This window comes from Agelaius phoeniceus, chromosome 13, assembly GCF_051311805.1.
Source record: "Agelaius phoeniceus isolate bAgePho1 chromosome 13, bAgePho1.hap1, whole genome shotgun sequence".
Taxonomy (NCBI): domain Eukaryota; kingdom Metazoa; phylum Chordata; class Aves; order Passeriformes; family Icteridae; genus Agelaius; species Agelaius phoeniceus.
Genome location: NC_135277.1, coordinates 1,932,195 through 1,947,380, shown reverse-complemented (window position 1 = coordinate 1,947,380; position 15,186 = coordinate 1,932,195). Strand labels below are relative to the sequence as shown.

Here is a 15,186-nt window from a genome sequence, read left to right as displayed (position 1 = left end):
GACACGGCTTTCTGTATTCCAACAACGTTTATTAGGGACAGCCCGCGGGCTCAGCCCCCGCGGGGACCCCGGGGCAGCACGGCCACGGTTACGCCTTGGCCTCGGCCTTCGCCTTGGCCTCGGCCTTCGCCGCGGGCTTGGCGGCCTTGGTGGCCTTGGCTGTCTTGGCCTTCTTGGCAGGGGGCTCTGCCTTGGGTGCAGCTGGGGCCTTGGCAGCTGCCAGCTTGGCCTGGGCCTTGGCTTTCTTCTCTTCCTTGAGCTTGTGCTAGAACAGACCAGACACAGAGATGATGAGTCAGGGCACCACCTGCACCCCAGCCCCAGCCCCGGCAGCCCCACTCACGTTCTGCGCGTGCCGCAGGATGGTGTTGCGCCGCATGGTTTTGGCGTACGGGTTCAGCTTGATCATGATTCTCAGGTTCTTCAGCGGGTTCTTCTTCAGGACCCTGCGCTGAATCTTCTTCCTGAAAAGCACAGCCATGTTGTATCATCAGCATATCCTGCAATGCCACTTCTGCTAAATTCTCACTGAAATCTGGACAACTGCTATTCCTTGTGTTTATACCCAAAATTTGGAAATCCCAGTCTGAAACCAATTTCAAACCTCCCTGCACAGCCTTTGTTCATTTAAATCAAATCACTCACTTTGGAGCACGCAGGGCCTTCTGGATTTCCTGGCTCCTCATGATTCTTCCAATATCCGTATTGGTCATCTTGTGCATTGGCAGGCTGCGAAATCAACATTCAGAGCGTGAGTGGGTGACACAACCATGGCTAATTCACCACAACCAGGCATTCAGGAGCAAGTCCCAGTATCCCTTTTCCTGGGAAAGGGGAAACCTTCCTGCCCCCCTGGCTGACTCACTTGTAGTCGCTCTTGAGCGTGGCTGCCTTGCGCCAGGTGCCGTACAGATCGTCCAGCTTGCGGAACGCGCTCTCGGTCCAGATGCAGAAACGCCCCACGTGGCCCCCGGGAGCGAGGCGCAGCAGGTTCAGCTTGTTCACGTTCAGCAGAGTGATTCCTGCAGGAAAGCAGGCAAAGCAACACCTTCAGCTTGTGATCAGAATTGAGGAATGTGAGGCTAAGCAGTAGACAAGATGGAGAAAGAGATTGGGGTTTTTGGCTTTGACACTACAGAGCTACACACACCCCTCTGTATGAACATCTACTGAATTTTAAATTAACTACAATAAGCCTTTTTCCAGTGGCAACCTAACCAGCCTCATTTTTAACTGCCCCAAACACAGCTGAGGGCTGGAACAGCTGCAATATTTGTCACAAAACCCCTGAACATCACCCCAGCAGGTTCTTACAAAGATCAACCACTGCAGGCAGTCAGAACTTCCACCCAATCATGTGTTTCAGAAACACGGACCATGAAGTGGAATCTCATCATTGCAGGCAGTGTCCCAGCAGAGGGGTGAGTGTGTCCCAGGTTAGTTACCGGGGATGTTCCGGAAAGCTCTGATGATGCCGTTGTCCTCGTTGTAGATGATGCAGGGTCCCCTGCGCTGGATGCGGCGGCGATTCCTCATCTTGCCCTTCCCGGCCCGCATGCGCTGGGAGGCGTAAACCTGGGAAAAGCAGAAACTGAGCATCCCAAGAGCCCACAGCCCAGCAGCCAGACCCAACACACTGCGCGGTCAGAACTTCACCATCGTCACTGCGGATCTGCAACACGGACCGGTGAGATGTTCATCATTCTCCAGGGTCAAAATACAGAACTACTTTGAAATCCTACTCTAATAACTGCACAGCTGAATCACCGGTGTTCTGCCCTTCAGATCACACCTTCCCAGCTCACCTTTTTGATGTCATTCCAAGCTTTAAGCTTCTTCAGGAGGAGAACAGCTTCCTTGGTTTTCTTGTAGCCCTCAACCTTGTCCTCAACAACCAGAGGAAGTTCTGGAATCTCCTCAATGCGGTGGCCTAGACAGGATTTCACAAGACACTCAGTGCTGCTCAATGACCTTGGCTGGACCCATTCCTCAAGGGTATTGCTTTGTATATTCATAAATGATGTATGATAAATTAAATTCAGGATAGAAATTCATGAAATGAAGTGAGGTACAGTAACCAGAGCAGTGAAGTTCCAGTGGTGTCTTACAGGTCTCACACAGGACTTTGTGTACCTGAGTGTTGGGTGGATCTTTGCCTCCATGAACAGAAATCAAACTGCACTCCAAGACTCCATCTAAGCCACCACAAGTACCCAACGCTGGCTCAGCCAAACAATTGCAGAGGCAGAGTTCTCACCTTTAGACATGACCAGAGCTGGCAGGGCAGAGGCAGCCAGAGCAGAGCAGATGGCGTAACGCTTCTGCATGATGTTCACCCTGCGGTGCCAGCGCCGCCAGGTCTTGGTCGGGGCGAACATGCGGCCGCCGCGACACATCTGGGAGCTGCAGTTAAGGACAACTTTTTAGAGCTTTCTTGTCCCAAAGTGACTCTTTATTGCTTGCTCAGCATTAATGGGTCGTCAACCACCTGTGCCAGGATTCTGACAGCAGGCAACTGTCCCTGGGCACAGGGTAAGGCGCAAATTACGACATCATGGCAAGACAGAATGGGTTGTGTGGTTTGAGAGCAGGAATCACATCAGATCAAGTCTGAGCTGCAGCCATTACCTCAAGAAAAAGATTCCATCTCACATTTAGATAATTAAAAACCTTTCTGCTGGTTGAGTTCAGTGCCCCCAAAGCCAGCACAGCCATGGAAGGATACATTGCCAAAGGCACCCTGGCCAGAGCGGTGAGTGCCACCACCCCGGACACGCGGGATTCGAGCAACAGCTCTGCCAGTACCCCATGATTCAGCACTGGTCTGGTGACCTGCAAGAGACAGAGACATTGTGAGGGTCATTCAGGTGACATCACTGCCATCTCCTGCAGCCAGAGGGAGGCTGAGCTCAGGGCACTGATCAGAACTTCCACCCAATCATGTGTTTCAGAAACACGGACCAATGAAGTGGAATCTCATCATGTCAGCATAACAAATCTTCATCAGGAAAACTTAATCCTAGTCAATTAATGTACCTGATTCTGACCTGATCTTTAAGACACTGATTTTAAGCTTGATCCTCAATCTGGAGGTCTGACTTGGCACTGCTATACCTAACAAGTTAGGATGTTTGTGTGAAACTTAGAAATAAGGTTTAAAAGGCATGTTCCTAGCACAGACTTCTTGGGAAGCAGAAGTTATCTGCACAAACAACAGAAGCAAGCCTAACAAATGTTCATTTGCAGTTTTTCCTTGGAGAATGCCTCAAGCAAGTCTCATGAGGTCAATGTAGAGCAGGGATTTCACCTGGAACACTTTCAGCCACGTTATGTTTTTCCTGCAATGATGATTTTATCTGAAGACTGTGATACCTCCAGCAATGTGCACTTCAAGCAAGACCACAGAATACCCCAAAATACCACCTTGACACTCCTCAGAATAATAAAACTGCTGCATTTAAAACCACAGTTAACAACTGGCCTTGCCTTCTACACAGAACCCCATGGATAAGCATTTCTCTTATCCCAACTCCAGCTTTATTTCCATGTGAGCCCCCATGCAGTGCAGCCCTGATGCCTTGTGAAGGCTGGCCTAGAACAGAGGCTAGATGGAGTTAAACAGTAAAGTAGGGAGGCTTATTTATTAGGAGGCTTCAACGGATCCACCTCAGGCAGCACAAGAGCCCAGCCAGAGCTACACCCAAGATGAACCAAAATGGTCACAAAAATGGACGCCTGGTCACAGGGTCTCACAGTTTATAAGTTCTGGTCTATTAGCATATTGGAGTTAATTGTTCAATTCTAGCTTTAGCCCATGCAGTCCCATCCTTCTTGTTTTTCTCTCTCCAGCCCACGGTGTTTGTGCTCTTGGGCCTGAGGTTTGGATCACCTGTCCTTGGTGCCCAGCTGGAGCAGGAATTGTTTTGTGTCCCTGCTCTGCGCACAGAGCTCCCCATGCCCTGATGTGAAGCTCAGACTAAAGCAGTGCACACCCTACAGCAGCACAGAACCTGAACCCCACGCAAGCGGAGGCTGAGGCCGTGCCCAGGCGTACCTGCGAGCTCGCTGACGGCGTAGGGCTGCCGGTTGTTCTTGCGCAGGTTGGTGTGCACGAAGTTGACCACGTCGGGCCGGATGGGCGCCTTGAACACGGCGGGCAGCGTCACGTTCTTGCCCGATGCCTCCCCCTTCTCGGAGTACACGGAGATCAGCGGCCGAGCGCAAGCCTGGGGAAGCACAAACGCCCTCAAGTACAAAGTCAGGTGAATTCCTGGTGTGGGCAGCCCTCAGATATTGCTCAGAACCGAGGAGTCGTCAGCTCGGCAGTGCCAGCACACTGACAGCAGGCAACTGTCGCTGGGCACTGGATAAGACGCAAATTACGTCATCACAGCAATACTGTACTGCAAAGCTCACCTCCAGAAAACTACACCTGCATCCCCGAGGAATTGATACAATTCAGCCTCTAGGCCCTGTAATAAACCCCTTAAAAAGTACTTGCTATGTATTATTTAAAAAACCCACCTGTGTTAACCAAACATTTGTAATTCGATTAAAAAATACTGTAATCAGCTCATCAAACAGTGTCAGAGGACACTGAACAACCCCTGGTGCTTTAAAATTTGTGCACTGAAACATTAAGCTGCTCTCAGCACCAGCTGCCTGTCAAAAGGCTGAAAGGATGCCCAAAAATAGCCAGAGGATGAGCAGCACCCTTTAAAAAACAACGTTTTAGCATTATATTGTATCGGTTGTTAATTAATCTGGTGGTAACTGTACAGGCAAAGCATTTTGCTTCCCCTTCCCATCTGCAGTTAATTTTAGAGGTATTAAAATACTCCAGAACTCCAAACTAACCAGCTAATAGCAATGGAAGGGCCATCTCTGCATGTGACACTGGTCACAAGCAAGGCTCTGGCCCCTGGTGTTAACCCAGAGACCCCAACACAAGCAACAAACTTGACCAGGATGAAGGCATCAGAGCACAATCTGAGCTGTATTGGCAAGAAAAATTGTTCATTTGGAACCTGATTCTAGACCAAGGCCTCTTAAAACCTGTTTTGCAAGAAAAATAGATTAATAAAAGAAATATATACAAGCCGTTCTTCCCACTCTACATGGGCGCAAACACTCCCGTGAGGCCTGTTTCGCTTTAGATAAATACATCAGGAAACTACAAAGCGCTGCTAGACGGTGATGGGGACCTATCCCATCGCTTTTCGTGCCCACGGAAAGGAGAACTTTGGGCCGACCACGCCGAGCTCCCTCCCGCGGCCTCCCCGGCCCGGCCCCGCTCGGTCGCTCACGGGCTCCACGCGGCCGCCGAGCAGTGACGGGCCCAAAATGGCGGCCGCGCGCCCCACGCCGCCAGCACGGCCCCCGAGCTGCCCGTGGCTCGACCCTGCCCGCTGGGCCCGGCTCCCTGAGGCTGCCCTCGCTGCCCTCCCCGCTCCCCCCCGGGCCCCGCTGCCCCGAGCCGGGCCCGGCACTCCCCTCACCATGGCGGCGGAGCTGCTCGTGCGGCCGCCCGCCTGCGCCGCGCCCCGACCGGAAAAGGAAGGACTCGTCACCCTCCCGTCACTACGTCTATGTCCCTCCGCCTTCTGATAGCCGCTCCTGCCGCGCCGGCCGGTCAACCCCCGACACCCAGTCCAAGTTCCGGACCGAGCTCCAGCCCCGGTCCCAGTGTCTATCCAAGACCCTCCGGCCCCGCCGCGCCCATCCCGAGCTCTTCGGGCGCCTTTGTCCCGCTCAGTTCCCAGCCAAAGCAGGGGACTCTGTTCCGGCGGAGGGATCCAGCGTGACGCGTCACCCTCCCCTCACAGACATCGCGTAGCGCCGGCGGGCGGGAGGTTCGACTGTGGCGGGCGGCGATGGCGGCGGAGCGGCGGCACCAGGCGGGTGGCGGCCTGAGCGGGCTCCTGCTCCGGTGAGGGTCGGGGCTGCTCCCGGGGCTGGGCGGGCTCCTGCTCCGGTGGGGATCGGAGCTGTTCCCGGGGCTGTCTGGGCTCTTGCGGATTCGGGGTCACTGCCTGGGGGGGGTCTCCGCTGCTCTGCTAAGGGAGGTCTGGCCCCGCTTGTGGGGAGGCTGCTGAGGCTCCGGTTGTAGTCTTGGAGTGTTTAATGTATGTTGATAATGATGCGGTTTAACGAGGAATGCTGAGGGGAAAGGTGTATCTCAGCATTCTCTTTTCTTTCAGGATACGTGAAGAAGGAAAGGACGGCATCCCTGAATATCCCTATATCTATGAGGTAAAACCATAGACTGGTTTGGGTTGGAAGGGAACTTGAAGATCACCCCGTTCCACCCCGGCCATGGCAGGGCCACCTTCCACTTGTGCAATTGTGCCGGGGCCTCCCCACCCTCGCAGGAAGGATTTCTTTATCATTTCCAATCCACACCTACTCTGTCAGTGTGAAGCTGTTCCACCTTGTCCTGTCACTCCATCCTCTTAAGAAAACGCTGAAATGTAGTGTCTATACAGTGAGTTAAAATGTTTTGATTTTTTTTTTTTTTTTTTTTTGGCAGACTGATGTAGAGATCTCATTGGTTGGTGGCAGTTGCAAAAATCCTGTTGAAAAATTTTGGCACGGAAGCAGTGCAATGTATATTTTGCAGAGAGCCGTAAGTGTGCTTGGTAGATGTTAAATGCAATCCAGACTTTTGAATTCCTGTCAGATATTTTTCACATGCGTTACATATACATTTCTCTTAAAGACACACAATGAAGAAAGTGACTCCATGGAGGAATCAAGAACAGATGATGCTGTTTATGCCTCTGAGGTTTTGCCAAAGGAGACTCCTGTAGCCCTGGCTCTGTCTGTTGGAAGAGCAAAGTAAGTGTGAAAGCTTTCCCTCCCCTTTTGAGGGAGTTTTCTTTTGTAATTCTGTGGCTTTTTCTAATATTCAAAATCCATATTTCCAATCCTCTAAATAAAATTTCTCATTAGTTGATGAGGAGTTGTGATTGTTTTCCATCCTGCAAAAGGGCCTCCTTACTTTTAATGGCTAAAAGGGTTTTAAAAAGTAGCTAAAATTCAGGTATTGGAAAAGCACTTGTGAGCTGGGCTGTTGGGTTAATGGGATTCACTGGGTGTAGATGAGCAAAGAAAGCTCACTAAAACTTCTGTGCTTATTTTTTTGGTAAAGCTCCTGTTAAAAAAAAAGCCCTAAAAATCTGATCTGCATCTTTGGTGTTATTAAAATACCAATGCACGGTACCAAAATATGGTTTACCTAACTCATGTATTTTTTTAAATTAGCTTAAAATGTAATATTTGATTATAATTTTAGAACCTTCAGTTTATATTCATATATTGTGTTATTTGCTGGCATCTTACCTTCTCCCTGTCCCTGTTTTTAGGCAGTTGATTTCCTTGTACACAATGGTGCAAAACCCAAACGTGAGCTCCCTGGGCGTGAGTGAGCTGCCTGTGCTTCCTCCCCTGTGGGCCAGGTGTGATGGCTCTGACCCTCAGCACACCTGCTGGATTGGAGCTGAGCCTCTCAAGGCTGGAAGCAAAGTCACAGGGCTCAATATTTACACGGTTTCATGTGATGGTAAGGTGGTCATGGTGCTCAGAAAATTAAATGAGGAAGGCTAAAAAGTGTGGGGATGCTGATGTGACAATGCTGTCTTTGTTCTTTGTGTGATACTGGCTTGGAAATGCTCTGTGTTTCTGGTTTTAATGAGCAAGAAGGGATTAAAATAAGAGAAAAGACATTTTTAACCAATGCTGCAGGGGAGAAATGGTTTTTAATCTACTTGATGCACCTATAGCTGTGCAGGCCTACCTCAACTTATTTTTAAACTTTTAAACTGCTGCCATTCAGCTGCTGTTCAGCATCTTACACAACCCCTGACTCATTCTAAACATTTATATATGTTCATATCAGCTCTTATCACCAATAGAGAAATGCAAGCAGAATTCCAGCTTTCTAAAGGACAGCACAAGTCGTGCCTCACCAAATGGAGTATTTGGGAATGGATTTGAAGTGCCAGATTTGAATTTTGTCAAATGGGGTTTTTGATTCTCACTTTTTTCCTTTCCCAGGTCCTACAGCTGATAAAACCCGTTTTCCAAACCTGGAAGAGCTCAAAATGGAACATAAAATAAGACATCATTCATCTGTTGTAGGTTTTTATGCTCTGTCATGGCTTCAGTTAAAGTTTAAAAACTCTATTTTAGGATTTATGATGCTGGTTTGGGGAAGCTTTTTAGATTCTCTATAGAAACCACCTTAGTATAATTCCATAGTATAACAGTGATTTCAGGTCATGCTTATAATGCATTTGTCTGGTATTAACCCTTTTTTGCATGCATGTGAAATGCTTTTAGAATTACTTTGTCTTTGGTAGTTTTGTTTTTTATTTTTGGAATCTGTTCATTTTAGGTGACAACAAAAGGATTTGCTCGGTACGAGCTGATTGCAGCTGCTGCAATAGAGGACACCATTGCAGAATCTGGAAGCAACATCTATGTGGATATCACATGGAATGGTGTGGAAAAGATTCTGGAGACTCCCCCAGTGATCTCTGCTGCCACCCTGGTAAGTCAGGATGGAAAAGGCAAATAAACCCAAGCTCTTGGCACTACTCACATCATCAGTGGGATAAAGAAGATAAAAGCAATGTAATCTGTTTGTAAGCTGTATTATAAGTTGTGCTGACATGCTTCTCACTGATGAAGATTTTAAGACACCTAATTTCTGGAGTTTGAAACTAAGATAAACTTGTGGAACTTTCAGAATATTGCCCTGGAGTCGGGGGACCCCAGAAGTCCTGTGTTCCAGCTGTACCGAGAGCTGCAGCTCCTCCTGGTGAGTGCAGGGGGCAAATTCCAATTTCACATTGGCATGGAAGGGGATTCTATGTGCTAATAATTTCCCTTCTTGAAAACTTCATCTGACCTTTCCGAGATAACTTCAAGTGTTTATTTTAGCTGAAACTTGGAGCTCAGTTTTAGAAATCTTGAATATAAAGAGGAAATAAATAAATAATAAATAATAAAGTCATGCAGGAAATTCTGAACATTTGTAACTCCTGGTTAGCTGTGCAGAGATTTGTGATTCTTGGTGAATGTCTGTGAAAGGTGACACATGCAGGACTCCAGGAAGAACTGATTTCTGTTGGGTTTTCTTGCTGCTTTAGGCTTTGGCTGAAGGGCTGAAGTCGGGTGTGACCGAGTGGCCGGAGCCATCAGAGTCTGAGTCAGCTCCTAAACTGGTCCAGGAGTTCCTGACTGGTAATTGCTGCTTGCTCCCTGGGAGGGAGGGGTGTGGCACTTCACAGGGATAAAAGGGAATTCCACATACAACTTTCAGAGTGTTACAACAGGAAATGTTCATTTCTGTGCTGTAACCACTGCACAGAGTACTTAAATAGGTTAACACATACTTGTCATTTTTCTTTGTCCTAATATCAGAGAGCAAAGTAATAATAATAATAAAAACATTTTAAAAAACTCTTTTCAGACTATATCCTTACCCAATAAACCATTTCTAAATGACTCAATTCTATTATTCAGTGTATTTGTTAGTTATGATCTGCCTGGGGATTAATGATTGGTTTGATGACACTTTTCATAGTGGTGGAACTCATTTTTTTAACTCTACTAGATTTAAAGAAGAAGCTGGATGGAGATTATATATATGAAGACAAGAATGAAACAGAGGTGTGTGCAATTTCCTATCAGCTGCTTTGTCATTTTGCTTTCATTTTAACTGCAGTTATTTTGGATTTTCACTAAATCTTTTCTATTTTTTATATGTGTAAATAGTGATGTAAAGGAATATGGATCTCTTGCTTTCTGTCTCTGCTGTGTAAAAATAATGGGAAAAGGTCTGATTTCTTCCAGGAATTCTGACCTTTCTGCCATTGCATTCTATCGTTAATTTGCTTTTCTTGACTAATTTAGTTATTTGGTGCCAATTTAATAGTATCAGTTGAATATGTGTCTTAGTTATCTAGAGGTTTATGGTATTGTGAAGCAAGGGGCAAATTCAAATTATAAAAATATGTTTGGTTATATTAAGATTTCTTTTTCCTCTCAGCCTACAAGGAAAGGCTTAGGTCTATTTTCTATTAAGAGAGAAGCAGCATTTTGTTAATAATCTAAGAATATATTGATTTCTGTGTCAACAGAACTATTCTGTATCAGGATTACAGTTCTCTGCTCTGAGAATTTGTGTCTGGATTTTGGTCTCCCAGGCACTGCTGGGTACACAGGCCATACCTGGCTGAGACCTGAAGTCTCTCTGACAGTGGCTTTTGTTTCTTTTTGCCCAAGGCTAGAGTTATCCAGAGTGATAATTCTGCAAAGAATCAGACTCGCTGTTAGATAAAAGTGTACTGCCAAATTACTGTGTGGTAGTTTCCCTGGAAAAGGGAGGAAATCAGTGATGCTGCCAGTTTGATCTCTGGAGAAATTCAGATGTGGAAGGTTTTTGATTCTTTAGGCACCATTTTTCATTGAAGACCCATAAATTCTTCCAGAAAATCAAATGTGACACAGCTGCTGTGGACAGCTGCATAAAATCAATCTTTGGTGAGCGAGGAGACCTGGATTTTACTGAGCAATTGTGGTGCAAAATGAAAAGTAAGTGTATTGTGCCTGTTTTCCTTTCATTTCTTCTCTGTCTGCTAGACAGTATTGCTTTTTCAGGGAAGTTCCTGTCCATTTCTGAGTTTTAAGGACTCATCAGCTCTTCAGAAAATTGGTCCCAGCAATACCAATTGCTCTCTCCCTAAAAGAGCCCATTATAGGATGTAGGATGATCTGTTTCCTTACAGCCTTCCCATGGCTGACCAGCATCTAGCAGGAGATAATTTCATTTTCTTTGACTGCAAAAGGTACTAAACCATTGGTAGTTTCTCTAAAGCTAAAACCCATCTGCTCTAAAACTGAAAACTTTATAATTCCTTTTTCTCTGGATCTGAAGGACAATTTTCAGTGTATATAGAATTCACTGGTCTTTGTTTATCATTGTGTTTTTAGAGTAACCTTTTTGAAAGTCATCATATGACAAAGCTGCCAAAAAGCTGTGCAGTCTGTAATTTCAGCTCTCTTTCTTTAAATGAGGGTTTTGTTCATGCAAGGGTGTGTTGGCCTGGTGTTATTGACTTAACAGCCAGAGAAAGAGCCTGGATTGATAATTAAAATATTGTGGTTTTCTTTGCAGGTGTCAGTTCCTATCAGGAGTTAATAGACTGTTTCACACTGGTCATAAAATCCCTGGAACGTGGTGAGATACAGCCGTGGGTATGTATTTGTATTTCACAAAGATGTTAAAATTTGGGGTAGTTTAGAATAAAATGCAGTTCCTGTCCCTTCACTGCCCCTCATTTGTGTTGTTTTGAAGTTGTGTGTTACCTGGTGTTGAGCTTCTGAGCACTGTTGATGGTGTTGCATGACTTGTTTCTTGTTAGATTCACCAGGGGAGCAGCAGTTTCTTAAGTCAGTTGATCCAGCAGTCCTACCATGGAAAGATGGAGGACGTTTCCCTCAGTGACATCACTCCCATTCAGATGCTCCTGGAGGTTGGCTTGGAGAAGATGAAGAAGGATTATGTCAGTTTTTTCATAGGTGAGCCTGACACTGGGTAACAGCATTAGGAATTCAGGAGAAAAGGTGTTCCATGCAGGAAATAATGAACTTTTTGGGTAACCTCTATCTCTTCCTTCCCATCTGCTGAAGTGCAGTTTTCAGCTTCCTTAGTAATGGAACTTTTCAGATTTTAAATTTCAAAATTTTAAAAACTTATTTGTTTCAAAAGAAGCATAGCTTTGTGTTTTACTGTTGTTATTATCCCTTCATTTCTTTTGGTGTCTGTCATCCTGTTCTCATTCTTTGTTTATTTGCTTTTTTATTTTCACTACTTTTGTAAATTTGTCTGTCCTGAGGAGGGTGGTTGTCTCCAAGTACACAGTGGGTCTCCTCACTGTGCATCCTTGGTGATAAATGAAATCAGGCCTTGACCATACCACTTTAGAGGGGTTTTCTTGTTTGGAATGAATGATTATGTCAGTAAATAACATCCCACTCCTGCTGACTTTGTCCTTTAGTAGATTTCCTGTTTGATCACCTGAATGTTGCTTATATTTCATCTGAGACCATGTATTAAATTTTAATTTTTTTTTTTCTGCTGTTCCTTTTACAGGCCAGGAACTTGCAACAGTAACCTACTTGGTGAGATGCTTTATTTTTATTTTATAAAGCAGAACATGCTTAGCTGATAGTGGGATGCAAATCACATAAGCTGAGAAACTGAACTGCAGATCACGAGGCTGGAAATGTCAGAAATGCAGAAATGTCATTGTTTTGTTTCCTCACTCCCAGATAATTCCCTTAATATCTGATCTGGGTCACTGTCAAGGCAGTGAACCTTTGTCACATTTGATGGGACTTTGTTCTGAGTCTGCTGGGCCACTCTAAAAACCTTGGCTTCTCCAAAGAAGCAGGAAGATGATTTTATTTGCTGAGGGAGTGTTGTGTGTCTGTAGCAATGGAGTGCTCAGGTAAGAACAGAAGCTCTTTGCTCTTGCAGGATTATTTCATTTCCACATCCGTGGAGCTCCAGGAACAAGTCCACCGTGTTCAAAAGCTTCACCATATGCTGGAAATAATGGTCAGCTGTACAGGCTTACTGCAGTTCAGACATGAGAACCTCTTCCCTCTGACACAGTAATTATTTCATTTCTACCTTTGCTCTTTAAATGACAATCACAAGTAGAGTTGGTTTGGCAGTTTTAAAGAAACACCAAGATGTTGGTGATAGTGAGACTGCAGAAGGAGCAGTTGGATCTTCCTGCCAAATTTTGCTTTGGGACTAAAACTGAAAAACTAAAACTGAAAACTAAAGGAAATAATAAAATGTGAGAGTATAGGTAATTTTGCACAAGGTTTTTGCTCTGTTGTACAAGCATTTCTTTAAAGAAAGTGACCTAATATCTCTTGTAGGATTTGCATGAAGTATTACAAGGAAAACCCTCTGGATGAGAAGCACGTGTTTCAGCTGCCCATCAGACCAGCTCTTGTGAAGAAATTCTATCAAAAGTAAGAGAAAGTTCAGCATTTTCAGCACAAAATTCAGATGTGAAGTTCAGATCTGACTCAATTTTGATGTTTTTTGATTATTCTCTCAGTGATAACCCTGAAGTCTGGAGGGTGGAGATAAGCAGTGGGCACGGACAGAAGGAGGTTAAAACAACGTGGCAAGTCAGCACCACTGCTCCTGTTGAACATGGGACATCAAACAGTTCAGGTGGGGAGTGTTGGTGGTGAAATCAAATAATCAAAGCACAAACTTCAAACAAATTCAGTTTTTATCCTGAGTTCAGTGACCTTTAATTTACTTTTCAGCAAAAGCAAAATGCTATTTTGCTCTCTGCTAAAAGAGTGAGGCGATATTTACAGAAGTAAGGATATTCAGAAAGTGGTGACTTTTTGCCTTCTCACCTTGGCTGAGTTACATTTTTAGAGTTAAAGTGACAAAATAGTTCCAAATATGAGATGATTGGTACCCAAAAAATCTTGCAACTTATTTCTAAAATGTTTGCCAATGAATCTGAGAAGAGTTTTGAAGAGAAATTTCCCTGTTGTTAATACTGGTCTCCAGTCAGAGAAGGTGCAAAGGGGAGAGGATCTGCCTTGCTGCAAGCAAGTGCAGAACAAGTGGAAAAGCATCAGAATGGGGAAGAATTAAGCAGAGACACTGGTTCAGAAATTATTTGCCTTTTTGGGGTGGGGTTTGATGTGAGTTTGGTAAATCTTTCCTGTCCTTATTGATTTTTGCCATGAAGTGCTTCAGTAAAACTGCACTTTGAAAACAGTTCTGGAAGCTGCTCCCTGGACTAATCTCTACCTTCTAACAAGAGTGGCTAATCCCAACTTTCCCCTTTGTCCTTGCAGGTTTCTTGTCTGACTCCACAGTAAATGGAAGCAGTGAGGAAAGGCTGTATTTTATTACCATGACTCAGTGCAGTCAGGTGCAGTTCACTTAAGTTGATGTTACTGAGCAAGCTGGACTGGAAAGGTACAGAAAGGGGGAAAATTCAGTGTTTTCTGTCCCAGCAGAACCTTTAGAAACTCTGGGCTTCAAACAGTTCATCTTCACTGATTTATTTGCTTTGTTACACTTAAGTGGGACCTCCACAGCCACAATTCACCTGTAGGCACCTCATTTGTTAAAAATGCAGTGCAATTATGACTGTACAGTATAAATATTTTGTAAATATGGTGGAAATTGTTCATATATTTACATGCATTCAACAAAGTTGTGCACTTTGGGGTTTAATATTTTATTTTTTGATCATTAAAAATGCAATCAGACCCTGTTCCAAGTGTGAATTATCTTAACCAACAAACCAAGCAATTTTGTTATGTTCTCCTGGGATGGAGTGATGCTTCATCATCCTGAAGGATTTGGAAAGCTCTTCATCCAGGGCCTTGGGATCTTCAGCCACTTTGGGTTTCTTTGTCCCTGTATTTATATTTTGGAGTATTCTTGAAAATACTTCTCTCTCCTCTTCAAATTATTTTATTCCTTCAATGTGAAGTGAGTTATTTTAACAGTGTTGTCTTCTATGTTTTGCATAATTTTTAAAAACAAAATCAGTACAATTGGCTGGACATAATCATTTAAATATGTTGGCAGTTGCACGTGTTATGTTGATTAATCAGTGAGGTAACATTTTGGTGGTCTAATTTAAACAATTCCATAATTTTGTACATGCTGACTAAATAATTTGAGACAGAAATATTTTGTATTAAAAACTTAACTATGGGTAAGTAAGAACAAGGAAGTCCCCCAATATTCATGCTTTTTAAAGATATCAATTCTAGATTATTATTATAAATTTTTTTAACTTCTGGTTTCAAGCAAAGTTATATTTCAAGTACAGCCAGCTGAACTGTGGAAACAAGTTTTGATAGTACTTGTTTCTACCTGCAGTAGAAGGGAATTTAAGGTGGAATATTAATTTTGGAAGTACTTGGATGACTTAAAATGCACATTTTCATGTGTAATATATTGTAACACATAAGGTAAGTTAAACTGCGGGGATGTGGTTTAAATCTGATTCAGAAGTTGTCACTTTGGATTACTCACTTCAAACAGCTCTTCCCCACACCTAAATAGCAAGGTATACATTATCCTAACTTTTAGACATGAATAAGTTCACATTT

The 15,186-nt window shown here is 44.5% G+C and overlaps 2 protein-coding genes and 4 non-coding genes across 7 annotated transcripts; 1 reads left to right on the top strand and 5 right to left on the bottom strand.

Moving 5' to 3' along the window:
- Positions 1 to 8: 8 nt before the first annotated feature.
- RPL4 (ribosomal protein L4) lies at positions 9 to 5,628 on the bottom strand. Its single transcript, XM_054642039.2, has 10 exons — positions 5,499 to 5,628; positions 4,055 to 4,226; positions 2,726 to 2,832; positions 2,258 to 2,396; positions 1,806 to 1,930; positions 1,446 to 1,575; positions 866 to 1,022; positions 646 to 729; positions 344 to 464; positions 9 to 265 (listed from the first exon to the last, which is right to left on the bottom strand). Exons 1-10 carry the CDS (start codon positions 5,499 to 5,501, stop codon positions 89 to 91), a joined length of 1,215 nt encoding a protein of 404 aa, XP_054498014.1. The 5' UTR covers positions 5,502 to 5,628; the 3' UTR covers positions 9 to 88.
- Positions 1,333 to 1,402, bottom strand: LOC129126530 (small nucleolar RNA SNORD18). Its single transcript, XR_008535087.1, has one exon. It is a non-coding gene; the product is annotated as a small nucleolar RNA SNORD18 (small nucleolar RNA).
- Positions 2,461 to 2,560, bottom strand: LOC129126531 (small nucleolar RNA SNORD16). The gene has a single exon (XR_008535088.2). It is a non-coding gene; the product is annotated as a small nucleolar RNA SNORD16 (small nucleolar RNA).
- On the bottom strand, positions 2,918 to 2,988 carry LOC129126529 (small nucleolar RNA SNORD18). The gene has a single exon (XR_008535086.1). It is a non-coding gene; the product is annotated as a small nucleolar RNA SNORD18 (small nucleolar RNA).
- On the bottom strand, positions 4,295 to 4,395 carry LOC129126532 (small nucleolar RNA SNORD16). The gene has a single exon (XR_008535089.1). It is a non-coding gene; the product is annotated as a small nucleolar RNA SNORD16 (small nucleolar RNA).
- Positions 5,569 to 14,336, top strand: ZWILCH (zwilch kinetochore protein). 2 transcript variants are annotated; one of them, XM_077185425.1, is made up of 18 exons: positions 5,569 to 5,929; positions 6,201 to 6,252; positions 6,530 to 6,625; positions 6,719 to 6,837; positions 7,365 to 7,561; positions 8,056 to 8,135; positions 8,396 to 8,551; positions 8,750 to 8,821; positions 9,153 to 9,246; positions 9,620 to 9,675; positions 10,497 to 10,599; positions 11,183 to 11,262; positions 11,430 to 11,586; positions 12,161 to 12,189; positions 12,548 to 12,684; positions 12,961 to 13,056; positions 13,146 to 13,264; positions 13,551 to 13,903. In XM_077185425.1, the coding sequence occupies exons 1-18, from the start codon at positions 5,874 to 5,876 to the stop codon at positions 13,703 to 13,705; spliced, it is 1,854 nt and encodes a 617-aa protein (XP_077041540.1). In that variant the 5' UTR covers positions 5,569 to 5,873; the 3' UTR covers positions 13,706 to 13,903. The 2 variants fall into 2 exon arrangements, with proteins under 2 accessions (XP_077041540.1, XP_054498013.2); XM_054642038.2 differs by lacking the exon at positions 13,551 to 13,903 and adding an exon at positions 13,912 to 14,336 and having other exon boundaries at positions 5,573 to 5,929.
- The last annotated feature ends 850 nt before the right edge of the window (positions 14,337 to 15,186 follow it).